This window comes from Pongo pygmaeus, chromosome 4 (assembly GCF_028885625.2).
Source record: "Pongo pygmaeus isolate AG05252 chromosome 4, NHGRI_mPonPyg2-v2.0_pri, whole genome shotgun sequence".
Classification (NCBI taxonomy): Eukaryota; Metazoa; Chordata; class Mammalia; order Primates; family Hominidae; genus Pongo; species Pongo pygmaeus.
This window is the reverse complement of record NC_072377.2, coordinates 159,632,612-159,659,616: the sequence shown is the minus strand read 5'-3', so window position 1 is coordinate 159,659,616 and position 27,005 is coordinate 159,632,612. Positions and strand designations below refer to the sequence as shown.

The 27,005-nt window shown below is 45.6% G+C and overlaps 2 protein-coding genes across 7 annotated transcripts in view; one reads left to right on the top strand and one right to left on the bottom strand.

Annotated features, from left to right (window-relative positions):
* Positions 1-4,691, top strand: part of FAXDC2 (fatty acid hydroxylase domain containing 2) — a 32,282-nt gene extending 27,591 nt beyond the window's left edge. For both annotated transcript variants that reach the window (XM_054487198.2, XM_063665302.1), the window contains exons 7-9: positions 616-721; positions 1,762-1,928; positions 2,719-4,691. In XM_054487198.2, the coding sequence (XP_054343173.1) occupies positions 616-721; positions 1,762-1,928; positions 2,719-2,875 (430 nt within the window). In that variant the 3' untranslated portion in view covers positions 2,876-4,691. The remainder of the gene's footprint in view (positions 1-615; positions 722-1,761; positions 1,929-2,718) is intronic.
* Positions 4,692-5,517: 826 nt separating this feature from the next.
* Positions 5,518-27,005, bottom strand: part of LARP1 (La ribonucleoprotein 1, translational regulator) — a 134,529-nt gene continuing 113,041 nt past the window's right edge. For all 5 annotated transcript variants that reach the window (XM_054487196.2, XM_054487197.1, XM_054487193.1 and 2 more), the window contains exons 9-19: positions 23,341-23,509; positions 23,058-23,227; positions 20,704-21,096; positions 19,689-19,812; positions 19,357-19,562; positions 18,795-18,901; positions 17,066-17,217; positions 14,476-14,620; positions 11,729-11,838; positions 11,447-11,574; positions 5,518-9,226 (exon numbers count right to left, since the gene is read on the bottom strand). In XM_054487196.2, the coding sequence (XP_054343171.1) occupies positions 9,017-9,226; positions 11,447-11,574; positions 11,729-11,838; positions 14,476-14,620; positions 17,066-17,217; positions 18,795-18,901; positions 19,357-19,562; positions 19,689-19,812; positions 20,704-21,096; positions 23,058-23,227; positions 23,341-23,509 (1,914 nt within the window). In that variant the 3' untranslated portion in view covers positions 5,518-9,016. The remainder of the gene's footprint in view (positions 9,227-11,446; positions 11,575-11,728; positions 11,839-14,475; positions 14,621-17,065; positions 17,218-18,794; positions 18,902-19,356; positions 19,563-19,688; positions 19,813-20,703; positions 21,097-23,057; positions 23,228-23,340; positions 23,510-27,005) is intronic.

The window sequence follows — 27,005 nt, the reverse complement described above, 5'->3', positions numbered from 1 at the left end:
AAATTTTAAAAATTAGCCAGGCATGGTGGTGTGTACTTGTAGTCCTGGCTACTTGGGAGATTGAGGTGGGAGGATCACATGAGCCCGGGAGGTCAAGGCTGTAGTGAGCTGTGATCACACCATTGCACTCCAGCCTGGGCGAAAGAGCAAGACCTTGTCTCAAAGAAAAAAAAAAAAAAAAGGGAACAGGTTTCTGAATTGAGTGTAGGCCAGTAAAATACTCCCTGGCCTCAAGTCTCCCATTAAATGGTTAACAGGGAGACCACTAGTTGTCTCATAACTGACAACTTGGGACAACTGAGGAATGAATGTCCAGAAGAGAAAAGGCCTTTCTGATTGTGTGGGAGCCAGGGCAGTTTCCCATCCATTTCCTTATTTAATCCTTTCTGGGCAGCATCCCATTTTACAGCGAATACAACTGGCATAGAGAGGCAAAGCAACCCACTCCCAAACTATGCAGTATAAGGGCTGGGGTTGAAATTTGAAGGCAGGTCTCAGTGTTTCAACTTTGCTCCATGGATGTAACCCCTAGTTCCTATTTTTGGTTTCTCATGGTCTGGTCGGGAAGGGAGAAAGAGGAATCAGCAGGTTATTAACTATTAACTATTTCCCCAGGCTCCTTCACCACCCAACATTCTACAAGAAAATCCACAAGAAACACCATGAGTGGACAGCTCCCATTGGCGTGATCTCTCTCTATGCCCACCCTATAGAGCATGCGGTGAGTAGAGCTCTACTCTCCCCAGAGCAAAGGGCAGACGGCCCCAACCACCTTCCTGAAGGTCTCCTGCAGAGAACTTAGACCACATCAGCCCTTTTTCTTCCCATTTAAAAATAGCTACCATTTATTGTCAGCCTTCCATATGCCAGGCTCTGTTAAGTGCTAACACAGTTGTCTGATTTAATCATCCCAACAACTTTTTTTTTTTCTTTTTGAGACAGAGTCTTGCTCTGTCACCCAGGTTGGAGTGCAGTGGTGTGATCATAGCTCACTGCAGCCTTCAACCCCTGGGCTCATGTGATCCTCTAGCTTCAGTCTTCCAAACAGCCGAGACCACACGTGTGCACCACCAAATCTGGCTTTTTTTTTTTTTTTTTTTTTGATAGAGTCTGTGTCATCTAGGCTGGAGTGCAATGGCGTGATATCTCGGCTCACTGCAATCTCCCGCCTCCCGGGTTCAAGCCATTCTCCTGTCTCAGCCTCCTGAGTAGCTGGGATTACAGGCATGTTCCACCACGCCTGGCTGATTTTTGTATTTTTAGTAGAGACAGGGTTTCACCATGTTGGTCAGGCTGGTCTCAAACTCCTGACCTCGTGATCCACCAGCCTTGGCCTCCCAAAGTGCTGGGATTATAGGAGTGAGCCATCGCGCCTGGCCACATCTGGCTAATTTTTAAATTTTTTGTAGAGTTGAGATCCTGCTATTTTGCTCCGGCTGGCTGGAACCCCTGGCCTCAAGCGATCCTCCCACCTCTGCCTCCCAAATTGCTGGGATTACAGGCATGAATCACCACACCTGGCTCCTCCAACAACCTTTTTAATCTTAATTTTGCTAACAAGAAAGTTGAGGCTCAAACTGTATAATTTGTCCCAAGTTACAAAGGTGAATGCCTTCAACAAATCAAAGTCCCGAAACTCTCACCTTCTCCAGATCTGGGTCAAGGAAGTTTGCCTCTGGTACCACCTTGGGGCTAAGTGTACACCCAACTAAGTCCCTTCATCTCCCTGGGCCCTGCCTTCAATCATCCCTCCGCTTGCAGGTCTCCAACATGCTACCGGCGATAGTGGGCCCATTAGTAATGGGCTCCCACTTGTCCTCCATCACCATGTGGTTTTCCTTGGCCCTCATTATCACCACCATCTCCCACTGCGGCTACCACCTTCCCTTCCTGCCTTCGCCTGAATTCCACGACTACCACCATCTCAAGTAAGGACCCTCTCCCCACAATGGGTCCCTAGGCAACAACCATCACCCTCCCTCCTTAAGCTTCTGATAGCAGACACTGGTATCTCAGTTTACATGTGAGTGCTAGTTGGGGAAGAGGTCTGATGGTTGGGAAAATAACCACACTGGGATGACCTTACTCTTTTCCTTCTGAAATTGGGTCCTCCTCCAACTGGGGATTTTAAACCTTTATTTGGGCTCTGGGCCCTTTGAATAAGCTCTGGACATTCTCTTTAGAAAAGTACATATATGCATAAAACTCCTGCAGGCAATCACAAGGAAGTCATATACTCTCTGAAAGCCCCAGACTTTTTCAAGTGTAGTCTACAAACCTCCTATACCAGAATCACCTGAGATGCTTGTTTAAAATATAGGCTCTTGGATTCCACTCCAAATATGCTGAACTAAGGTATCTGGGGGAGCAGGGCCTGGAAACCTGCATTTTAGTTAAGTGTTCCAGGGGATTCTGATGCTGGTGCTCTCATACCTGAAGAAGCCTAGTTCTGCTAGAGATCCTCAGACTGTGGGCATCAGAATCACACAGCAAGCTTTTCAAAGGAAGACTCCAGATACTGCAAATTGCAGGTTTGGAGTGGCCCCCAGAAGGTGCATTGGTAGCAACTCCCCAGCTTATTCTGATGCAGATGGTCAGGATGATGGTGACAGGTGTGGGGTAGGAGGGCTGAGAAATGTGTGAGGCTGGCACAAATGAAATAGGATCTGCACAGAAGCCTCCAGCATTGGCACTGCAGCGCCATCCTCTCTCTTCTAGGTTCAACCAGTGCTATGGGGTGCTGGGTGTGCTGGACCACCTCCATGGGACTGACACCATGTTCAAGCAGACCAAGGCCTACGAGAGACATGTCCTCCTGCTGGGCTTCACCCCGCTCTCTGAGAGCATCCCAGACTCCCCAAAGAGGATGGAGTGAGAGATGGCCTAAGTGTCATCCTGGCTGTCCCTCAGCCATGGGATGCAGACACGGCTTCCTGATTGCACCTAACAATTTGCCTCCTTCGGCCACACTCCCTAATGATGGCGCCACCAGGGTAGAGGAAAGGTCGGCTTCCCGGAAAAGCAGGGCCAAGGATGAGGCTTTCTCCAAACTACTGCCCTTGGTATCCCTCAACGGGATCAGGAGTTAGCTTAAGAAAAAGGAAAACACAGCTCCCCAGACTGGAGGCTGGTCAGAGGGAGGAGACCCCTGGTCCTCTGCTGTGGAAGGAGAGGGGTTCAGCCCTAGATAACTCCTTTGTGGCCTGAGCAGGATGCAGAGAATGACAAGGCTGAAAGGAGGGGGACTGGAGGCTGCCTGGCTCCAGCGACAGCTCCTTCTGGGACCAGGGGGTGGGAGGGCCAGGTATCACTTTGCCCCTTCCTGCCCCAAAAGGCTTTCACATACCTTACTCAGGCCAGAGCCAAGACACCCTGGCAAATCGTTATAAGTCTCAATTCACGACATACCAGATGCCAGTCGCCACTTCACCCAACACACACACAAACATACACACACCAAACACTCTGAGTGAGTGGTAAAGGCCCCATTTTAACTCTGGCCCACCGCAAACAAAAGGTTTCCCTCTATGGGGGAGAAAAAAAAAAAATCCAGGAGCTCCTCCCTGGATTAAAACCAACGAGGTGCAGACCAAACTTTAACTTTAGCGTTATGTGGAAACCAAAAACCAACTGCTGAGAAACTGTGAAAAGCCCTTTTACCCACAAGGGGAGAGGTCAAAGTTGCTGCTCTTTGGGGACACCCGAGACCCCTAATTACCCTATCTGAATGAGGACCAAAGGTTAGAACCCTCTTTCTCCCTGAAGAGCCCGGAAAAACATGGCCGAGCAAAGGGCAAAATCCTTTCTCCCCCGAATGCTTTACCAGTTTCTCAGCAACATTTATTCAAAATGATTTTTACCAGGAACCTTATCAAAGGCAAAACCACAGCTGCTTGGGTTAAAGTCCCCATCCTGGCCTCCTCTCAGCCGCTAGACATGGCCAGGAACCCTGTGGTTCCCAAGAACAATTTAAAGATCACTCTTCGATTTGAAAGACCACCATTATCATTTTACTAAATTCTTATATATACTTGTGCCTTTTCCAACTTTCAGTTCTCTTAAGAAAAACATCCACTGTAGCTTTATAAAATACCTTAGTATCAGATAGGTCCAAGTCTCCAGGCAGGACTATCAAAATGGACTCCTTCTTCCTATCAGCTCTAGAACCCCAGAGGACTTGCCCAATAGGCCAGCTGAGCACTTACCAGGCAGCATCTCCCTGGCCTTCCACAGTCTCGCCTGCCTGTCTCTGGCCTTGGTGGACCTGGCTCCCTCCCTAGGAGGCTTGTGCCCTCAGCTTGAATACAGCTCCTGGTGCATCAAAGCTGTAAGTTCTCAGCTGCTGGCCTGCACCCATCACCTCTTCCTACAAATAAACATTTGGAAAAAAGTCCATCTTCAGTATGCTTAAAGAGAAGGGTAGGAGATAAGGAGAAAGAACAGATATGGTTTTTTTCCCCTTTAAGGCCTTTAGATTTTGAGGTACTGTAAGGGGCCTAGGACAAAAGGCTGTCATTCCCTCTTCCTTTTGGCAGGCAGGTTATCAGTTCCTGGCAGAAGGGCCCAGCCTATCCTTTTCTGTATCAAACAAAATCCTTGAGGTTGGTATACAAGTTAAGGCTGAAAAAAGGCCTTAAATTCCCAGTAAAGAACGTGAAAGCAAGCATGTAAAATAAACTGGTCTTCATGAATTCCAGTGGATAGTTTTTTTTTTTGAAGGGGGTGTCTACTACAAGACTTCTAATACTTCAGATGTAGCATTTGGAAGCTCAGGCTGTGAAATTAAGCCTCTGTGAGCATTCCTAACGATAATGTGTGAAAGTAAGGTTCAATTTATTCATCTTTCTGTTCTCAAAGTACCAATCCGTCTGCATCAGCCCTGGACACTATTTCCTAAACTTTCCTTTGGCCTGTGGAGGTCACTGGTGGTACTGAAGTACCTGCCCACCTCCAGAACAGTGAAAAAGAACTCTCTAGAAAAACCATTTACCCAAGCTAGGTATGGGAGACAGTTGTCAGATGAACACGTAAATAAGGCCATGCCCCATCTCAGGGTTCAGGGGCTGACCAGGATTCCGTAAGGCCACATCGGTGCTGGATCATTCCTTCTTCACCCCCCTGTGGAAAAGTCTGTCCATAGAGGGGTTGTGGCAACCCTCCATAAGGAGCCTCATCAACCTTTTTCTTCTTGGCTGTCTTATAACACAATGCAGGCCACAGCCAGGGGATGGAAAACTTGGAAGCTGACAAGTGCGCTGAAATCCTGGCATTAGGCTGGACTGCTGCTTTGTGGCACTGGCTATGACTGTCACGTCTCACTTAAGACACAGGGTGGACATGAACTCAAGGCTTGTAGAAGCCCCTGCCTTAGGCAGACTCCTCGAAGCCCAATGGCAGAACCCCTGCCGAGGTTTCATGTGCACATTGAGCGCAGGGTTCCTCCGGATCTGGGGGAACCCTACCAGAAACCCATCCTTCACACCCATAGCAGTACCCTAGATGGAAGACCAGCCAGTATTTTGCCTTTTCAAGTGTTTATTTTTATACATTTTTTTGTATTAAAAAGAAAAGCATAATTACCACAAATTACAAAGGACTAAAGCAGGACTAGAATAATGAATGAATCACTTCAGCCTGGAAAGCAGATACTCTCAATAATATTAATGTTATAATACAAGCTCATTCAAGTATTTTACATTTTTTTGTCCTTTTAAATATGATATCCTAGCACATAGTAAAGATAATGTACTACGAGCGTAAGGTGGAACCTTCTCCGCAAAGCCAGATGACAAGTTTTCCTCTCCAGTGAGAAATGGGCTCCAAGTTCTTATCTTCTCTGCCATCAGCATGGCTGAAGGGGGAGAGGGTGGGTGTTAGGGAAAATCCAGGGACCCTTCCACACAGGAGGTACTCTGGGGTTCCATTCAGGAGGGTGCCAGATAATTCAGATCACTCTACCCAGGCTTTTTTGGCAAAAAAACAACCCTCACCCTCCGTAACTAGTCATCTTCCTTGTCCCTCCTCCTCACTTCCCTTCCAGGGCCTTCTAAGCAGCTTACTTTCTTTTGTAAAATCAATCACCAGGAAAGGGGGAAAAAAAAAAAAGCTACAATGGAACAAAACAAAAACATTTAACAACTTTGACATAGGGGCTCAGCACATCTATCTGAGCCCCAGGGGTCCAGGCTGGGGCAGGGCTGGATGGCCCTTCTCTACTGGTAGTGCCTTTGCTCCCAGGTGCAGGAAGAGGGCTAAAGAGAAACCTGCCCCTTAACAGGGCTGAGAACACAGACCTGCTGATGTCTGATGCCCAGAGGTTATGTTGGCATGGACCAACCTCGGAAGGGATAGGATGAACAGAGGGATCTGGGCAGGCTGTTGCTTTATCTCAGGTCTTGGATCCCCATGGGATGATGGTGGGTGTGAAGTGGTTAGCCCTGATGGCCCCTGCCACTTCTGGCATGCTTGTCACAGATACATCGGTCCTAAATTCAAGTGTCTTCAGAAAGTGAAGATGTAAACTACTCTTTGCAACATTAACTCCTAACATGTTACCCAAAAAAAAAAAAAAAAAAAAAAAAAAAAAAGGGAAAGAAAAGAAAAAGCTCCCCTACCAACCACCAGCCTATGTTGAGATGAAGTCCTCACCTCCCTGCCCCAAAGGGGCTTCCTTTCAGGGATGTCTGTGAAGAAGATGGCAGCCCCCTGGCCTGGGAGTAAACTCTAGGTAATAACAGCCTTTCCCCATACCCTAAGGCTTCCTTGTGCCCCAAACCAGCAGAGGAAAAACACTGAGGTTTCTGTGGTGCTGGATACAGTACAGGGCTGCGTGACCTGAAGGAAAGAAAGGAAAGGAGAAGGGGGGTCCAGGAATCCAGTGTCTGGTACAATGTGGGGCAGGCACCAGACTGGGCAGGGAAAGGCCTCAGATACCACCATCATAGCAGAGACCAGACGCTCATCCTTGGTTTGAGACATGAAGTCACAGGAACTGAGATGGGCTTCCCACATACCAACCACTGGGAGGGCAAAGGTGGGGAAGGGCACAGGCTAAAAATTAACAAGGTGCCCAACGTAAAGGACAAGCCCTTGTCAGCCTGGGATACTGTCTCCTACTCCCAACCTTTGGGCCCAACAGAGGAACCAGTTGAAAAGGAGGGCCAAAGACATTGCAGTAAGTAAGCAACAGGACCACGAACTCCATATTGCCCAGATCCCACTGAGAGTGAACATGCAGTCATGCCCATACCCGACACACATCCCAGTCCATGTGGGTCAGTCCTTCATCACCCTCCCTGCCTTCTAACAGCAGACTCCAGCCATTCCATTGTCATTCACAGCCCAACCCAAGCAGTCAGTGGCTGAAGAAGAGAATCAGGTATACTCTATGTCCACATATACCTTCCTGCCACGGGGCTTCACCAACTGGCAGGATTCCCCCCAGCCCCCAACTCCTCCTCATCCTTTGTTCCCAGGCGGGTCAATTGGAGAGTGAGCAGAGATAGATGGCTTGCAGAAGGGTATGCAAGATGGGGAGACTCCACCAGACCTTAGGAAGAGAATGGCATCTTTCTCCACCTTTTAAGAGAGACAGAGCCTCCCTGAAGTCTCAGATTTTTCAGGGCAACACAAGAAACGTTTCCAAGCCTCAGCTGCAGGTGTTCACCTTTCCACTCTGGGGTGTGGGGAGATGGTCAAGCTGAGGACAAGTGTGTTCCAGATGCAGGCCAACTCTGTTCTCCAACAGTTTGAACCAACTTGGCCTTGGGGTTCCAAGTGTAGGATGAAGGGTGTCACGGCAGGACGGGGCCTGGCGTGAGGCAACAGCAAGCAGAGCAAGGACACAACAGTGGCAGCAGTGTACAGACACAGGACGTCAGCTTCAAACGATGCAACAGCAGGGATATCTTGGGCACGGCTCTGATTCGAGCCACTCCCAACTCTCTTGCCTCCAGGATGGAGGCACTGTACATGCAACAGTCCAGAGAAAGATTCTAGCCAGTCCAAGCCCAGGCATATCCAGAGAAGGTGGGAGCTCTTCGGGTTGACTCCACCGAGGAAAACAGGCATTTGGGTATTTCAGATTCCCGCTCCACAATAAGGCAACTTTTAAAAAAATATTATTTCCAAAAACAAAACAAAAATTCCAAGGGGAGGGGAAAGACATCACTTTCTGTGGATTAGGTGGGGGTTTTCTGATTTTTTTTTTTTTTTGGTCTTTTATGGTCGATTTTGTCTTTTTTCTTTTTTCCCCATTTTCTCAAGGATGGAAAGATCAGAGAAAAATAAAATAAAACATCTTTCAACAGTCTTTCCTGGTAAAAGCAGCGTCTCTCTGGGCTGGGGAGTAAAGGGTGTGGGGCAAGGGGAGTGGGGGAGAGGCTGAAACCTTCCCCCAAACCCCAGTTTTAGATCCTTTGGTTTCCTTCTCCCAGAAGATGGCAGAAGGGCATGGTAGGAATAGCAGGGAGAAAACACGGTGATGACAAACCCCAGATGATCAAGGGGCTGATGCTCCTGGGGCCCAGAGGTACCACCAGAGCCTTCTATGGGACAGTGCTGGGCAATGGGGGGCCTGCAGGGCCTTCTTATGGGCTGCATAGTTGGCTTGAGAGGGAGCAGGAGGTTAGGGGTGGGGACCAGGGTTGCAGCCTACTAGCCGCGGGCAGGGCTGCAGAGTGATTTTGGTAATCCAGATGAACTATCAATAATTTAAAACTTGATATATATATATGTATATATATATATAAAAATCTCCCCCCTTTCCCTCCCCCCTTAGAAGAAGCTAGGATGTCAAGAGTCATGGAGAGAGGAGGGGGAAGGGGATGTAGAGGCTCCTGCCCAGGGGTACCTCTGATAGCCCAAATGGTGTACACATTGCTACTCAGCACAAAGGCCTGTCCTAGTAACTCCAGGCCTGTCCCTTCATTGTCCCCTCTCCTGGGACTGGGCACCCCCATGGACTCTTACCCACCCTACCCCTTTCCCCCCTCAAGCCCCAGGGCTAAGGAGCTTTTCACTTTCCCAAAGTCTGTGTGTTCGAGTGCTGGCTTGTCCATTTGGCATCTTCCCGGACGGGCTGGCCGGTGGGTGGTGTAGGGGGTTGGCTGATCACGGCAGCAGGCCTGCTGGAAGACTGGGAGGGGCACCGCTTCCTGCCCTCACCGCCGCCACCTCCTGCTACCACTGAGTGTCGCTTGTGGTTGCCCTCCTCACCCATGGGGGGCTGCAACAGAGGAAGGAGTCACAGGTGATCGGAGGCACTATCTACGCCCTCTTCCTTGCCAGGCCCATCTAGACACCTCCTACTTTCTACCTCCAAATATAGAAAATGAATGGGTTTAACCTTAAAAATAAATTATAAGTTATTAAGTTTCTTCATGCCAAGCCTTGTGCTGTTTTATGCACACTGTCTCATGGGGTCAGCATCACCCTTTGATGTGGACCCATGGACATCCAATTTTATAGATGAGGAAACTGAAGCACAAAAAAGTAACTTCCCCAGGGTCTCATAGCTGGTAACCGATAAAGACAAAATTTAGGTCTATCTGCCCCAAAAGGCCAGGCTTTTATCCAACCTCATCTCTGCTTCCCTTCCAAGAAGGGATCTCTTGCTCAGAAATGTGGAATGTGGCATGCAGTATGCTGCGATGTCTCAGCTCAAAAGGCCCAGATCCTTCTGGGGATCACCTCATTCTCTTCAAGGTCCAGAGGATCCTGAACTAAGACTCAGACCATGCTCCAGACTGGCCCCACCACTAACAAAGGTCTTATAACCCCGAAGACAGACGTTTCCTTCCCATTTTGGGAACCAAAACTGAGTCCTTGTTCCACCCTAATAGGTCTACTTATCACAAAGGTTCTCTGTAACTTGTACCCTGCTCCCCTCCCCTCTCCTCCCCAAGGGTGGAAATGCTTAAGAATAAAAGAAAACAGATTTGTCTTTATATTGAGAGACCTAAGTGGCTCTGCCATTATGTCACTGGATGGCCACGAACCTCAGTTAACCTGTCTAGTAAGTCCTGTCTGTGTCACCACATAAGGGTTAAATACGGTCAATGTAAAGTACCTGGCACACAATAAACACTTAATAAATGACAGTTTTAAAATAATAAAAGTGATGATTTGGCTGTGTCTCTGTCCAAATCTCAATCTTGAATTGTAGTTCCCATAATCCCCACATGTCGTGGGAGGGACCAGGTGGAGATAATTGCATCATGGGGGCAGTTTCCCCCATCTTGTTCTCGTGATAGTGAGTTCTCACAAGATCTGATGGTCTTATAAGGGGCTTTTGGGCCGGGCGCGGTGGCTCATGCCTGTAATCCCAGCATTTTGGGAGGCCAAGGCGGGTAGATCACAAGGTCAGGAGTTTGAGACCAGCCTGGCCAACATGGTGAAACCCCATCTCTACTAAAAATACAAAAATTAGCCAGGCATGGTGGTGCACGCCTATAATCCCAGCTACTCAGGAGGCTAAGGCAGGAGAATCACTTGAACCCGGGAGGCAGAGGTTGCAGTGAGCCAAGATAATGCCACTGCACTCTAGCCTGGGTGACAGAGCAAGGGGGAGGGGGCGGGGGCGGGGGGATTTTACTCCCCTTCGCTCTGCACTTCTCCTTGCTGCCACCATGTGAAGAAGGATGTATTTGCTTCCCCTTCTGCCAAGATTTTAAGTTTCCTGAGGCCTCCCTGGCCATGCAGAACTGTGAGTCAATTAAGCCTCTTTCCTTTATAAATCACCCAGTCTCAGGTATGTCTTTATTAGCAGAGTGAGAACAGACTAATAACAAAATGTAAGGGCTAGTATTGTCATTTACTTGCATTTGCCTTTTTGCTAAAAGGTTTGAAGGGAGTAAGACAAACAGACATCTCTACTACATTATAAACTCTCAGAAGGAAAAACTGAGCCTCTTTCCCTTATCTCTAAAGCACCGAGCACAGAGACATCCAATCAGTATCTGCTGAATCAATTAAATCACTCCAACTTCCCTTGATATACCCAGCAGTAATAACCCAGCCCTGCCACTGGATGTCACCGCTGAGGCGCTGCTCCAAGAACATAGAGACCTGGGCATTAATTTATAAACTGGGGTTGGAATTGGCTTTTTCCAGAAAGAACAAACGTGTGTATCTTGGATACCCATCCTGATCAACTAGTAGTGGCTAACTTGGGCACAGTAGCAAGGAGGATGGTGAGATAGGAAAGAGCATTATGATGGTACCACAGAAGGGGGAAGCAGGAGCAACCATACAACTATCTCCAACTAGCCTTCACTGGCCACTCAACTCTCCATTTTAAAGGTGAAAAAACCAAAGCCCAAATTGTGGGGAGCAGGGAGAGGGGTTCCTGGGCTAGGGGCACAGCTGGACCAGAATCCAAGTATACTGATTCCTGGTCCAGTTTTCTTTCCAGGACAAGTAGAGTTAGAGAAAGAGTTTCACTTACATCTACTCGGAAGTCTTCAAGACGTCGGAATTTGCCGAGGTATTCTTGCAGTTTGGGGTCAATGTCCAAATTTTTGGCTTTGGAATATTTCAAGAAGGCCCAGAACTTCTCCAGCCCATACAGTTGGCCTGTAGGGAGAGGTACAGAAAAGCTGAGCTGGCGAGGATAAAGAAGCTCAGAGGAGAGGGAGGTGTTGTGTAATACACAGCAAGACCCAGGTCGAACTGGGGAAGAGGAGGCCTACATGACCAGGCCTCACTCAGATCCAACTCTGGCTCTTACCAGCTTCATAGTCCTTCACCGTTTCCTCCTGAAAATCCTTGAATATGTCCAGCCGGAACTTCTTTTCCAGGCCATAACTGTAGTATCGAAAAAGGCACTCCAAACCATATCTGTAGAACACAAGTCAGTGAAATCAGGACAGTTTCTTCATCTGTAAAACGGGAAATGTGCCTGCATAACAGAGGAACTATGAAACAGTTTAAACTACGTGTTATTTCTGTATTGAAAAACCAGCACACACGCTTTAAGAATGCTAGTCTAAGTGGGTCCAGCATAAAATGTTCAGAGCTTTCCTGGGGTCAACGAACTCTGTCCCCCTGCCACAGACATTTGTTTACTCCTTTTACGAAGTATCTATGGTTGCTTTCTGCTACAATAACAGAGTGAACGGAGTTGAGTAGTTACGACAAAGACCTTATGGCCAACAAAGCCTAAAGTATTTACTGACTCTTGCCAGAAAAAGTTGGCCAATCCCTGGTATAACTCTGCAAAGCCATTTGACCATGCCAGTTAGTAGATTTATTCATTTATCTGACTCAGAAATTTCACTTCAAGGAACACACACGGCCAGGCGCTGTGGGTCATGTCTATAATCCGAGCACTTTGGGAGGCCAAGGCACGCAGATCACTTGAGGTCCGGAGTTCAAGACCAGCCTGGCCAACATGGTGAAACCCCATCTCTACCAAAATACAAAAATTAGCCAGGTGTGGTGGTGGGTGCCTGTAATCTCAGCTACTCGGGAGGCTGAGGCAGAAGAATCGCTTGAACCTGGGAGGCGGAGGCTGCAGTGAGCCGAGATTGCACCACTGCACTCCAGCCTAGATGACAGAGTGAGACTTATCTCCAAAAAAACAAAAAAACAAAAAACAAAAAACCAAACACATGCCAATAGATATAGATCTTTTTTTTTTTCTTTTTTTTTGAGACAGTCTCGCTCAGTCACACAGGCTGGAGTGCAGTGGCACCATCTTGGCTCACTGCAACCTCCGCCTCCTGGGTTCAAGCCATTCTCCTGGCTCAGCCTCCCGTGTAGCTGGGACTACAGGCATGTGCCACCACACCCAGCTAATTTGTGTATTTTCAGTAGAGACAGGGCTTCACCGTGTTGGCCAGGCTGGTCCCTAACTCCTGACCTCAAGTGATCCGCCTGCCTCGCACTCCCAAAGTGCTGGGATTACAGGTGTGAGCCACAGCACCCAGTCCAGATTTAGATCTTAACAGATGTACCAAACTGTTTACAGCAGCATTAATTAAGCAAAATACAAATGTCAACGAATAGAGATGCAATTAAGAAAAATCATGGCAATTCTATACAGTGGAATAATATAAGCTATTAGAAATTAATAGTAAGGCCGGGCGCGGTGGATCACGCCTGTAATCCCAGCACTTTGGGAGGCCGAGACGGGCGGATCACAAGGTCAGGAGACCGAGACCATCCTGGCTAACACGGTGAAACCTCATCTCTACTAAAAATACAAAAAAAAATTAGCCAGGCTGGTGGCAGGCACCTGTAGTCCCAGCTACTCGGTAGGCAGGAAAATGGCGTGAACCCCGGAGGTGGAGGTGGAGATTGCAGTGAGGCGAGATTGCGCCACTGCACTCCAGCCTGGGCAACAGAGCAAGACTCCAACTTAAAAAAAGAAATAGTATAAATGTATACTTAAGGATACCAAAGAATGCTTCAATACATTATCAAATGGAAAAGACATGTTTGAACATGTTAGACGTAGAGTGAGCCCATGAGTCCATTTTTGTCAACAAGCATGTAAATTTTACAACTACACATGCATACAAAGTCTGGAAGAGCACAAACTTTATAGGATGAGCTAAATACATTAAATATGCCAAGAAGAAACTAGGAAGCTTGATGGCAGAATAACACTTGCTGTCTCTGGAATGATGGATGTTTTCATCAGCTTTTCCAAACTTGTCTTTTTTCATGTAGTTTACAGAAAGCACATTTTACACTGAAAATTGGGGAGGGGGTGGGGGCATGGGGAGGTCTTTTTTTTTTTTTTTTTTTTTTTAAAAATAGAAACAGGGTCTTGCTATGGCAGAATGATTGCTTGAGCCCAGGCTGGTCTCGAACTCCTGGGCTCAAGTGATCCTTCTGCCTTGGCCTCCTGAAGCGCTAGGATTATAGGCATGAGCCACCCAGCCAGGAAAAAAGGACTCGAGGCTTTTTTTAATAGGAAAATATTGGAAACAACCTAAGTATCCACTAATAGGAGATTGACTAAATAAATCATGGTACATCCATATAAGACCATGTTACAGCCCATAAAAAAAGAACAACAAAGTTAATTATGTACAGATATAGAATGATCTCCAAAATATAGTATTAAACAAAAACAAACGCAAGGTGCAAAAAATATTATAACGTAGGCCAGCTTTTGTGTAAACAAAAGGAGTGGTAGTGGCATGGAAGACTACACAGATATCTACTTACTTACATAGGGTCCTTTATAAAGGACCCACAAGATTCTAATACTGGTTGCCTGTGGGGAAAGACACCAGATGGGTGGGGGACAGGGATGAGACGACTCTTCATTATACAACCTTTTAAAATGTTTGAAATTTGAACCATGTGAATATACTGCTCATTTAAAAACAAATTTTTCATCAAGTATATGAATGAAAATACACATGCAAGGAATTTCCAACTACAGTTCTGGAAGCAGACCAACTAGGGACCCCACATCATCCCTAAGCACCAGCCAAAGTCCCCCACCCCAAACCTGCTCACCTGTAGCCTTCTTTGGCGTCCTCCAGAGCCAGCTGCTTGAACTCCTCATACATCTTTTTGTTGAAGTGATCTCGGAGGAAGAAGGACCAGAAGCGGAAGAGTGTGTTCATCTCCTGAGACTGGCCAATGCCCAAGCGTTTCCGCTCTGATGGGAAAGAAAGGAGGAAAGACATGTCTCAGGTTCAGGCTGCCCTTGCTTCAGGGAGAAAGGATCCTGGAACTTAAGACTTGGTCCTTTCTCCTGTACTTCCAAATCCCCTCACTCATCATCTGCCACTCAGTCATTCAGCAGATATTTATTGAGCACTAACCACTCTGCCCCAGGCCCTGATGCTGGGAGCTGGGCCTGTACTTTTCCAGGAGCAGGTGGCAGCAGCTTCTGAACCAAGCTGGCAGTCTAGCTCTTCACCTCAACTGGTACTACTTTCAAGTGCCGTCGAGACAAGACAAGGCATGAACAAATTGTTTGTAAATTCTAACAAACTGTATTTAGCTCATTACCAATATTTACCTCAAGAGTCCTACAATATTCACAAGTACAAAACAGTAATATCAAAAAATACACAACATCAAAAGCACAAGCAACAAAACAAGAGAAAATATCATTAAAACGAAAAAATTTTGTGCATCAAAAAAGTGAAAAGATAACCCATAGAATCAGAGAAAATATTTGCAAATCATGTATTTGATAAAGGAATTCCTACAACTTAATAATCAGGAAAACAATCCAGTTAAAAAAGCATTTTGGCTGGGCAAGGTTGCTCACATCTGTAATTCCAGCACTTTGTGAGGCTGAGGAGGGAGGACTGCTTAAGGCCAGGAGTTCAAGACCACCATGGTCAACATAGTGAGACCCCTGTCTCTACAGAAAACTTTTAGTAATTAGATAGGTATGATGGCACATGCCTGTAGTCCCAGCTACTCAGGAGGCTGAGGCAGGATTGCTTGAGCCCAATAGTTGGAGACTGCAGTGGGCTATAATTGAGTCACTACATTCCCACCTGGGTGACAGAGTAAAACACTGTCTCAAAAATAAATGTTAAATAATAAAAATAAATAAAAACAGACAAACAGTAACAAGTGTTGGAAGGATGTGAAAAACCAGAAGCCTCACATAATGCTTTTAGAAATATAAAATGAAAATTTTATATTTCAATATAAAATTTTATATTTCAATATAAAATTCCAAAATTTCCACTTTGGAAAACAGTGTTTAATTTTGTCAAAGGGTTAAACATGGTTACCCCATGACCCAGCAATACTACTCTTCCATCCAAAATAAAGGAGAAGCTACGTCTACAGGAAACCTATATGTGAATATGCCCAGTAGCATTACTCACAATAGACAAAAACTAAAAACAACCCAAATGCCAATCAACTGATGAATGGATACACAAAATGTGATACACCCATACGATGGAATATGATTTGGCAATAAAAATAATAAAGTACTGATGCATGCTATGACATGAACCTTGCTGTATATTTGTTAGTATACCAAATATACTAAGGGGGAAGAGGCCAGTAACAAAGGACCACATACAGTATAATTTATGTGAAATGTCCAGAATAGGCAAATCCTTAGAGGCAGAAAGTAAATTAGTAGTTTCATAGGGCTGGGAGGATTTTGGGGGTGGGGAGTAGTTTGCATGTATAATGAATATGACTGGTACGGGGCATAGCATTTTTGGGGGTAATGAAAATGTTCTAAAATTGATTCTGGTGATGGGAACACAACTATATGAATATACTTAGAGCTACTACATTGTATTCTTTAGGTATGTTCCATCATATATAGATTATATCCTAATAAAGCTATTATTACACATAGAATAAGAAAGAGAGAAGTGAAGTGGATGAATCAAGAATTTAGCAGCCATGTTTTGTTGAATGAAAGGGGATGAATGAGTTAATAACTACAGGTGACTAGTTAGATTGGTTTTGTGCATCTTTACAGCCAACCTATCAGAATACTAAAAGAGCAGGGACAGACAAGAGCATCTAGACAGGCTCGTTCCTTACACTATCATCTAGAGAGGGGATCAGCAACTACTTTTGTAAAGGGACAGAGAATAAATATTTCAGACTTTACAGAAGACATATAGTCCCTGTCACAAATCTTTTTTTCTTACGACCCCTTAAAAATGTAAAAACTGTCCTTAGCTCCAAAGCCATACGAAAACAGAATACTGGCTGGATTTGACTCACAGGCCACAGTTTGGCAACCTTTGTTCTAGAGAGCATATGTCACCTCTTACGTACCCTTTTGTGATGGACAGTGGACTAGACCTGACAATGGCTGAGTCAGTAATCTTGCCAGAGATACAGAAATACTTAATTGACAGCTTTAATAATCAATAGAGGAAGATCAAAGAACACGAATGTTGTGAGTGCCACATTCCCCTAGCTTCCTACAGTTTAAAACTACCTGGCCCGAGTCTAACTTCAGTCCTTCTTGCTATAATGTCATGTCTTTTTTTTGCTCTGAAGTCAGAGAAAAGAATCACCTATCCCCATATCCTCCAACCCTTACACTCTGGGTCTAAATAAGGGGCCCAGAGGCTCGTCCCCTGCCCCCCACACTTCTTACCATTAAGGCAGCGCCTACGATACTTATGGTAGACGTGTTGTGTGAAGCCATTTTCCTTGAGCAGTTCATGGGAAGGATGCTGGAACTTGGGCAATGACTGAGGGGTACAGCCATAGCTGCCAACTGCAGGTGTCCCTTCTGAGGGGCTGGAGCTACAGAAACCACAAAAAATACTGTCACCAGGTTCCCCACAGCAGCCCCACTATAAGGTTAGGAGGGGTCCCTCTGATCCGTTCTGTCAGCCAAGATCCATCCTCTCACAGGGTATCAAACAAGGAGGCCCAGTTACGGGCCTTTAACTTATATCCATGGGTCTGATTAACTCTGCATCAACTCTCAGAGGGTTTTACAGAGGATACTGAGGCTTACAGAGATTAGGAGACTCATCCAGGGTCATAAGACTATTTAATGGCAGAAACGTGTCCAATGATAAAACTTGAGCTTTTAACCATTTATTAACTTTAAGCATTTAACCTTTTAATGAGCCATCATGGGTCAGTCCATCTACAGTGAACCCTTGAACAACATGGGTTTGAAATGCATGGATCCACGCGTGGGTCCACTTATACACAGATTTCTTCCACCTTTGCCACTCTTGAGACAGCAAGACCAACCCCTCCTTCTCAGCCTGCTCAATGTGAAGACCACGAGGATGAGGACCTTTATGATGATTCCCCTTTGCCACTCGAGACAGCAAGACCAACCCCTCCTTCTCAGCTGCTAAACATGAAGACCACGACGATGAAGACCTTTATGATGATTCTACTTCCACTTAATGAACAGTAAATATTTTCTCTTATGATTTTAACTTTTATTTTAGGTTCAGAGGTATGTGTACAGGTTTGTTAAGTAGGTAAATTGTACCTCACTCTCCTCCCTCTCCCCACCCCCAAGTAGGCCCCAGTGTCTGTTGTTCCCTTCTTTGTGATTTTTCTTAGTAATATTTTTTCTTTAGCTTATTGTGAGAATACAGTATGTAATACATATAATATGCAAAATGTGCTAATGGACTATATGTTATTGGTAAGGCTTCTGGTTAACAGTAGGCTTTTGGAGAGTCAAAAGTTATACATGGATTTTCAACTGTGTGCGGGGTGGGCACCCCATGCCTTTCATTGTTCAAAGATTAATTGTATATTTTCTTAAGAAGCATGCCTATTTGCAGTCTGTGCCATCTCTGCAGGGAGTAGAGAGCATTGGTCATAGGTAGGTGGCTCACAAAGCTTGCTTTGGGAAACAGGAAACACACACTGGGGCCATCTTACTGAAATAAAAAAGAGTGTGGGCCCTACCCCAAGAAGCAGGGTCAGTAGATACAGGTTGGGGCCAATAAATATGTATTTTTTTTAATTTTTAAAACTTTTCAGGTAGCCTCCCAAGACACAGTAGGCTCAGAGAGACTGCCAGAAATGTGTTTATTCAACTACCTGGCTATTCTTCCTCAGATACAAAGTAGATACCCAGGCTTGGAAATCAATTCAGAGAGATTTTCTCTCTCCATGCATGAAAATCTGGTCTCATGTGACTGCCACACCACTTCCTTAGGAAAAAATCCTACCCCTCATTCCCAGGTCCTGGGCTGAGCTTTCCACACCACTGGTTTTTTGAAAACCTCTTAGATGAGGGTCCCTTTAATTTTCAGACCAATCTTCTTGGTCCAGTCAATTTCATGGCTCGCCCACCCATCCCATAGGCAGCCTGATCACTCTTCCCCCACTGCCCCAGGTACCTGATGGAAGCAGTACGGGGCCTGTGCTCACGCGAATCCATCACCCAGCCCACATGGCTCTCCAAGGGTGGGTTTGAACTGTGTCTTGTCTTTCTTTTTCGAGGCATCTGCAAAGGTTAGCCCAGGGTTTGTTACTGTTTGTACTCCTACAACTCTGAGGAGCATCAAGCACTTGTAGGACTAAGATGGGCATGATCTCTCACATTTTACAACAGCATTTTCATATTCATTCTCTTATAAAGTTCACAGTGGTGAGCTAGGAACTGGTATAGCTATTTCAAACAGGTGAAGAAATCAAAGTCTGGGAATGAAGTGATTTGCCCAAGGACTCATACCTGGTCAATCCTCCTTAGGCCTTTCTACATGGGGTCACCACTCCCACACCCAGTATATTTTGCAGATGTGGCCACCTAATCCTAGGTGAGCCCACCACCCTCAGAACACAGAGCAGGTGAAGGATTTAGCACTTCCTTGGCTCAGACAAGGCAAGGGAGAGAAGCAAAGCACTGGAATGCAATGAAGTAGACCCAAGACTCTGAGCAGCCCGAAAGGAATGCCTCACCTTGGCATCCAGTGTCCGTCCTTCTTTCACCACTGGGTAAAACCGTGATGTCTGGCTTGAGTCTTTGAGCTGTGGTGTCCGGGGAGTGCGAGGGGTCCTGGTGTTGCGGTAGTTTGGTGACTCCGGGACAGTGGTTGGTAGAGAGCGGGCGATGGTGGAGGGCTCAGGAGCACCAAACAACTTGTTGGCCAGGGCATCCGTAGGAACTGCAGAGGCAGAGAGAGGAGTCAGGAAGCAGGGAAAGGCCTGTGGCATCCACCCCGGGATAGCCCCCAGTCCAAGGGCCCTAGACCCTCTCACCCATATCAGGATCTCAGGTGTCTGCTTCTCACCTTGCTGGAACCGAGGTGGCCCAGGAGGAACTTCCTGGTTGGGATCCACAGGGGGCTCAGGGGTCAGTGTGTCAAACTGCTCCCTGCTGATCATATTGACCTTTTTGAAGTTCTCGACTTCTTGCTGCAGAGGTCATGAGATGGGTGGGGAAAGATGTAAGTAAGCAGGCTGCTCTAGCCTGTTAAAGGAATCAAGACTGGCAGGAAGTTGGAGAGGGCAGCTCCCACGTTGACATACACGGAATTCTGGTCCCCAGGCTCTCAGCTGCCCAGTCACCATTCCTCACCCCAGTTACCTTGGCACAAAGTGTGCTAGCCCAGAAGACAGTGCTTGCCCTGCCCTCCCTGTAGTAAGACTGAGATCAGGCTGACAGTAGCTCCTCAGGAACTCACTACAGACTCCCCCCTGAAAGCTCCAGTGTTTCCCCATCTCACTTTCTGCTACTGCCTTATCACACACTGGCTGGGCAACTCTCCTTCCTCCTTACTTCCAGGAAACATACTGCTACTTGTTACAAAGGCTCACCCCTAGGACAACCTACCACCAAACATACCCACTCTGTAAAATCCCACAACAGAGATGTTTTGACTGTTTCCAGGCAGCAGCAATTTTTCAAAAGACCTATCTTTTCTCCATTTTCCATACTCAACACAAGCTTCTTAAAAGGTTTCTAAATTTTTAGACACCTAAATATTTAAGACTAGAAATAACAACCTAACCCTTTTTCTATTCCCCAAAAAAGTGTCTAGCCAACTGTCATAATATTAACTATGGATCCGCAGATAGGATAATAATCACCCCCGCCTCACCTGAAGAGTTTGCAGTGTTTACACACCACCTTTCACTCCTAATGCCCAAGCTAGATGTCAGTCATCATCCCCTTCCCATATATAAAAATTCTGAGACTCTGAATTATAACGACCTGCCTAAAGTTGCACAGCTAATCAGTCTTCCTCTTCTCCGTACAATACAGGCACCCCAGGCTCCACACTCACTGCTATGTCCAAGCCTCACCTTGATCTGGGAATACTCAGGTTCAAACTTTTCAGCCCACAGGTCCTGCTCATAGTAGAAGAGGCCATCATTAATGACCTTGGCCAGCTCGGCGCTCATCTTGGCACGCGAGGTGTGGTTGCCTGTGCGGTCCCCCCCTGGGTGCCGGCGCATGTAATGTGGTGTCTGGGTGACAATGAGGATCTTGTTGACATCCCTGTCATCAATCTCATAGTCAGATTCCTCATCAGACCAGGCAGTAAAGGTGTTCTTCCGCCCATCCATCTGCTCCATCTCCTCGTCAAACAGAAAATCCAGTTCCTCTTGCTCATCCTGATCCTTGGACATCAGCTGCTGGGAAGGCAGCTGCTGAGGCAGAGAGGTCAGGTGGGCAAATCTGGACTCCTCTGACTTCTAAAATAGGACAGACGAAGGGGAAAAGGAATCACCAAAGATTCTTGGCCCAGATTCTGTAGCTATACCATGAGAGGGAAGCTCCAGCCCCTCAACATAAGACTGTTCAACTATGACCCTGGTAACACCAGCAGGTCACAAGTGTCATCCTGGAAGTCAGCTTTATGACTATGAGAAAGGATGTCTCATAGAAGTCCAGGTTCCTCCACTCACAGCTCACATCACAGTCATGCACAAACAACTAGATGATGACTTCTCTATAGGCAGGAATTGTGCTCTCATTTACCTTTATATCCTACATAGCACCTAGCTTAGGAGTGGACACACAGAAGTTCAGCAGGTTGATTCATCCATTTATCCATCTACTCAACATCTCCCAATAAACTGGAAGCTCCATGAAAGCAAGCACAGCTGCCTTGCTTTCCATTATATACTCAGTACCTAGATGGGGATCTGGTAATACCAGATGTTCAATTATATAATAAATGAGGGAGTACCCATTAGTCCTAAGCTCTGTATGAAAAACCTAAAAGCAGGATAATAAGACAAGATCCCTGTTACTTAGGGAGCTCAGTGGGAGAAAGCCAACCAAACAACCAACTGCATTGTGGTATGGTAAAGGCTATAAGCAGGTTTGTGGAAGCACACAGTGAAAGGAGCTTAGTCAACTGTGACTAAGAATGGTTAGGGAAGGCCTCCTTCAAGAAGTGACTACCACAGGATGAACATAAGTAAGCCAGATGAAGATAGGGACAGAAAGAACACCACTGTTCCAAAGGCAAGAGAAAACAGGGTGCCTTCAGCAAAGAAAAACTATTTGTTTTGATAGACTGAATATGAGACGCTGAGAGAGAAGCATTTGTCTAAACTCACAGTATTTATTCAAAAGCAGATTCCCTGCTGTGCCAAGAGCTTCCCACATAAACTCTAAACCTATCTTTTTTTAAGGTTTAAGATAGACCAGGTTGGAGTAGCGGCTCTAATTCTGGAATGGGAGCTAAGTCTGACCCCTGTTTCAAATAAAACTTTGTAGGCCTGGACTTTGTAAAACCCTTATCCACTTACTACCTTTCTCCTCATGTCTCTGGCTGGATCTCCAACACTTTTTGAGGGCTGAAGCCACAACTGTGGGGAATTCTGTGTATAAACAGGCAGGCAAGAGAAAGGAGATGAGAGGTAATCACTGTGGGAAAATAGATAAGGGAGTATAGAATTCCATAGACCCAAAGTTCAAGGTCAATTCTGAAGTCTCCTCATAAGCCCCAGGCCAGAGGTCTCCAAAGCGGGTGACAGTGAGCAGGTATGTGGAGAAAAATTCAGCACTTAAAAAGGAAGTAGTAATTTTAGTTAGAGATTGTAATACTTCTTTAACAGTGAACTTCATCTGTTTATATATATAAACTATTTCTAGAATATTCTAACCTTTCCTTCCTTTCATCTGCAGATGGAGAAACTGAAGCCTTGAGGTACGAAACAGGCTTCCCAAGGTCACTTTGCCATTAGTGCAGCAGACTTGTGTAGACTAACTCCATATTTGGGCCATGCATCTGCTCCCTCTCCCTTCCTTCTTCTGAGGACCTAAGGGGCTTACATATGTGATAGTGGGGACATACTAAGGGAAAAGACACTGAAAACGCAGCCCCAGAAATTTAGATGAAGCAAAAAGAAGAGCTAAGAATCAAGAAGCCCGAAACATCACTGCCAGATGCTGCATGATCCCTATGAAAAATGTCACCGAGGAACTCACACAGTAGGGTGCCCTAAAGGGTGGTTCCCCACAAGAAATGGAAACAGGCCAAATCAACCTTTCTGTAGCCACTACTGGTAACTTCAACTCCCACTATGATCCTGAACTACCCAGATTTCCTGCTGGCCCCTCAGAGCCGTGCCCATGTGTTATCCCCTTCAAGCACCCCAGCTCAGAGTGCTAGAACCAAGGCAAGGGACAAGGCCTCACCCACCTTGGGCCGTGCTGGGGATGGCCGAGGCCTCTTCTTCACTTCAATCCAGTTCTCAGAATCCAGGTCAGGCAGGCTGGCAGACAGACCCTTGGGTAGTGTCTTTAGGTTGCTGACCTCCTCTGTTTTGGTTGGCACTGGGGTGACTGCACGAGGAGAGCCAGGTGCCGACTCTAAAGGGTGGAAAGGTGAAGTCCTCATCCCTCCAGTCCTCCTCCTGATGCCAGCCCTGAGGAGGACTGTTGCCCGGAGGACAAGGGCAATCCTCATGCCAGCAGGTACCAACCTGTCTCCTTTTGGTAGTGCTGACGGGGGACAAATTCAGGGCAGTTGAGAAGCTGGGAGAAATCAGTCTGTGAATAATCCACTATTGGGGGAAGAGGCCACTTTTCTGGTTCCTCCCTCCTACGAACTTTCTCATCAACGATCTCCACCACCTTGCTGTCCTTTAGGGCCTGCAGGGGAGGAGGAGGAGGAAGAGGGGATTAAGAAGAAAATCTTGGACAGAAAGATCTTGGAAATGGTGGACAACTGGGTTCCCCTGAGCTTGGTATGAGTCCAATGCTACCAGTAATATAAGAAAATTGGCACCATCTTCCACGACTGGTAGATAATGTGAGATGTTCAAACTTGTAGGAGGTACCAGCATAATAAATACGCCTACCCTTTTACTCTTTGAGGCTGCAATCCTACTTCTAGTAATCTGCCCTAGAGAACACTTGCACAAACAGGGAGCAGTATGTATAATATATGGACAAAAAGCTATTCACAGTAAAACTGGAGTAGAAAAAGAACTGTAAAATACCTAACTTGCCATCGCATGGGCAATTTAAATATTTACAGCATATGCACGATGGAACACTACTCAGACATTAAAAAACTTAACAGGTCGGGCGCGGTGGCTCACGTCTATAATCCTAGCACTTTGGGAGGCCCAGGCAGGCAGATCACAAGGTCAAGAGATTGAGACCATCCTGGCCAACATGGTGAAACCCCATCTCTACTAAAAATACAAAAATTAGCTGGTTGTGGTGGCACGCGCCTATAGTCCCAGCTATTCGAGAGGCTGAGGCAGAAGAATCGCTTGAATCCAGGAGGCGGAGGTTGCGGTGAGCCGAGATGGTGCCACTGCACTCCAGCCTGGGTGACAGGGCAAGACTCCGTCTCAAAAAAAAAAAACTAAACAAAAAAACAACCAACTTTACATGTGCTGAGGTGGATAAACCCACAAAATATTAATCAAAAAAAATGGGCTGGGTACAGTGGCTCACACCTGTAATCCCAACATTTTGGGAGGTCAAGGTGGGTAGATCGCTTGAGCAAAGGAGTTCAAGACCAGCCTGAGCAAAATAGCGAGTCCATCACTACAAATCGTAAAAAAAATTAGCTGGGCATGGTGACTGGCACACATCTGTGGTCCCAGCTACTTGGGAGCCTAGGTGGCTGAGGTTGCAGTGAGCTTTGATAACACCACTGTACTAACTCCAGCCTGGGCAAAAGAGCAAGACCCAGTCTCAAAAAAATAACCAAAACATCCATCTATGGGAGCAGCAGTTGAAAAAACCATGGAGCATTCCACACAATGGTGAACTATGCAACTGTACACAGGAATGAGGAATATCTTTCTATTATATACTGCTACTTTGCAGTTAGCTCCCAGATATATTCAGTGAAAACAAAAAAGAATTGAAGAAATGCATGTGTTGTATATTTCCATTTACCAAGGATACAAATACATATAGAGGCATTTGCTTTTTTCTTAAATGGAAAGGTTCTAAAAAGTTTGCCTATTAAGAGAAGAAAGGGTGTAAGTGACAGAATTTAAGTCAGACTTCTATGACTACACCATGCTGAGACTCTAGAACCATGTAAATGTTTTACACGAATGTAAAACAACTTAGAAAATTATAGGGGTAGGGAGAAAGCAATCTCTAAAACTTGGAAGCAAAATAAAACTAATACATATATCAATTTAAATGTGAAACCACACAAAGATTCTTTCAAATGACTTGAAGATACTGTATAAGTGGAAAAATTGTTTTCAGTGGTAGTGGAGGTATTGTAAGAATAATGTAGAGCTTGGCACAATGGCTCACGCCTGTAATCCCAATACTTTGGAAGCCGAAGTGAGAGGATGGCTCAAGCCCAGGAATTTCAGACCAGCCTGGGCAACACTGCAAGATCTCATCTCTACAAAAAATTTAAAAATTAGCCACGCATGGTGGTGCGCACCTGTAATCCCAGCTACTCAGGAGGCTGAGGCAAGAGGATTGCCTGATTTCAGGTGGTTGAGGCTGCAGTAAGCCATGATCACACCACTGCAATCCAGCCTGTGAGAGCAAGACCCTCTCTCTTTAAAAAAGGTAAAAAAAAAAAAAAAAAAAAAAAAAAGACTGTAGACATAATGTGAAATAAAACAAAATGAGTAATTATGTTGGTATCATTAGGAATTAAGATTATGGGCATGGGAGAAAGGCGAAGGTAAAATAAAAGACCCACAAGGCTAAGTAAAGACCCTTTAATAGAAAATACCAGAACAGGCCGGGCGCGGTAGCTCATGCCTGTAATCCCAGCACTTTGGGAGGCCGAAGTGGGTGGATCACCTGAGGTTAGGAGTTCGAGACCAACCTGGCCAACATGGTGAAACCCCGTCTCTACTAGAAATACAAAATTAGCTGGGTGTGGTGGTGCATGCCTGTAATACCAGCTACTTGGAAGGTTGAGGCAGGAGAATTGCTTAAACCTGGGAGGTGGAGGTTGCAGTGAGCTGAGACCATGCCGCTGCACTCCAGCCTGGGCAACAAGAGCGAAACTCCCTCTCAAAAAAAAAAAAAAGAATAACTCCATGATGTATTTTATCTCACCAAAAAACAAAAAAATCATCTAGAAAGAATGACCAACCAAGTAGCAATAAAGCACCCCTATAACTCAGACTGGTATCTAAATACCATTTCCCAAAAGAAAGGAACTAGAATTCCTTTTAAAAGTTGCCAATTCCAGATCTGGGGCAGGAAATGTGTAGGGTCCCACTGACCAAAGATGGGACAATTTGATCCAATCCATTAACTGCAATGGACCAAAATAAATACGTTTGAACTCATAAGCTTATAATAACAAATGATACTAAAACAAACCACCAAATCTCACTGGTCACCTATGAAACCTATTAGAGATCAACTCATAATTCTGCAAACTGGCTAACAAAGGGAGGAAGATCAAACATTAATCTGCCCTTCCTGTACAAACTATACCTCTTGGTAACTGAACAATTGCTGAGGCAAAGTTACTTCTTGAAGAGGTATTCCACCTAATAAATGAAGACCGACTGACAGAATTAGTATATTGTCATTTTGCAATCCTAATGAACACTGCTGGCAGCTTATATCACAAGGGAGACAATAAAATGAAATGTTATGTGCCACCTGAGAGAAAATACATCATTATGATAAAGTATTCTTGACAAGGAGGGGAAAAAACTTCAAAACCTGAATCTGATCAGGCCTGTAGATCACCAATTTACAAAAAACTTGGAGTACACATGAACATGTTAAAATGACATCCCTGTGCCCTGTGGAAAATCCTACAGGATGTACAACTTAGTCTATTCAAATAATAAACGGCAAAGAAAAAGAAAAATAGAGGCAAGAGGAGACTTAATAAGACAATACACAGGTCTTGTCTGTTTTTTGTAGAGACAGGGTCCTGCTATGTTATCCAGGCTAATCTTGGAACTCCTGGGCTCACATGACCCTCCCCTTGGCCTCCCAAAGTACAGGGATTATAGGTGTGAGCCACTGCACCCAGCCTATAGGTATTATTTGGATTCTGATTCTCAGAAACTATATATATATATAAAATATATATAATACATATATATAATATGTTATATGTTATATATGTAACATATATATGTATATAACATGTTACATATATAACATATATAACACATAT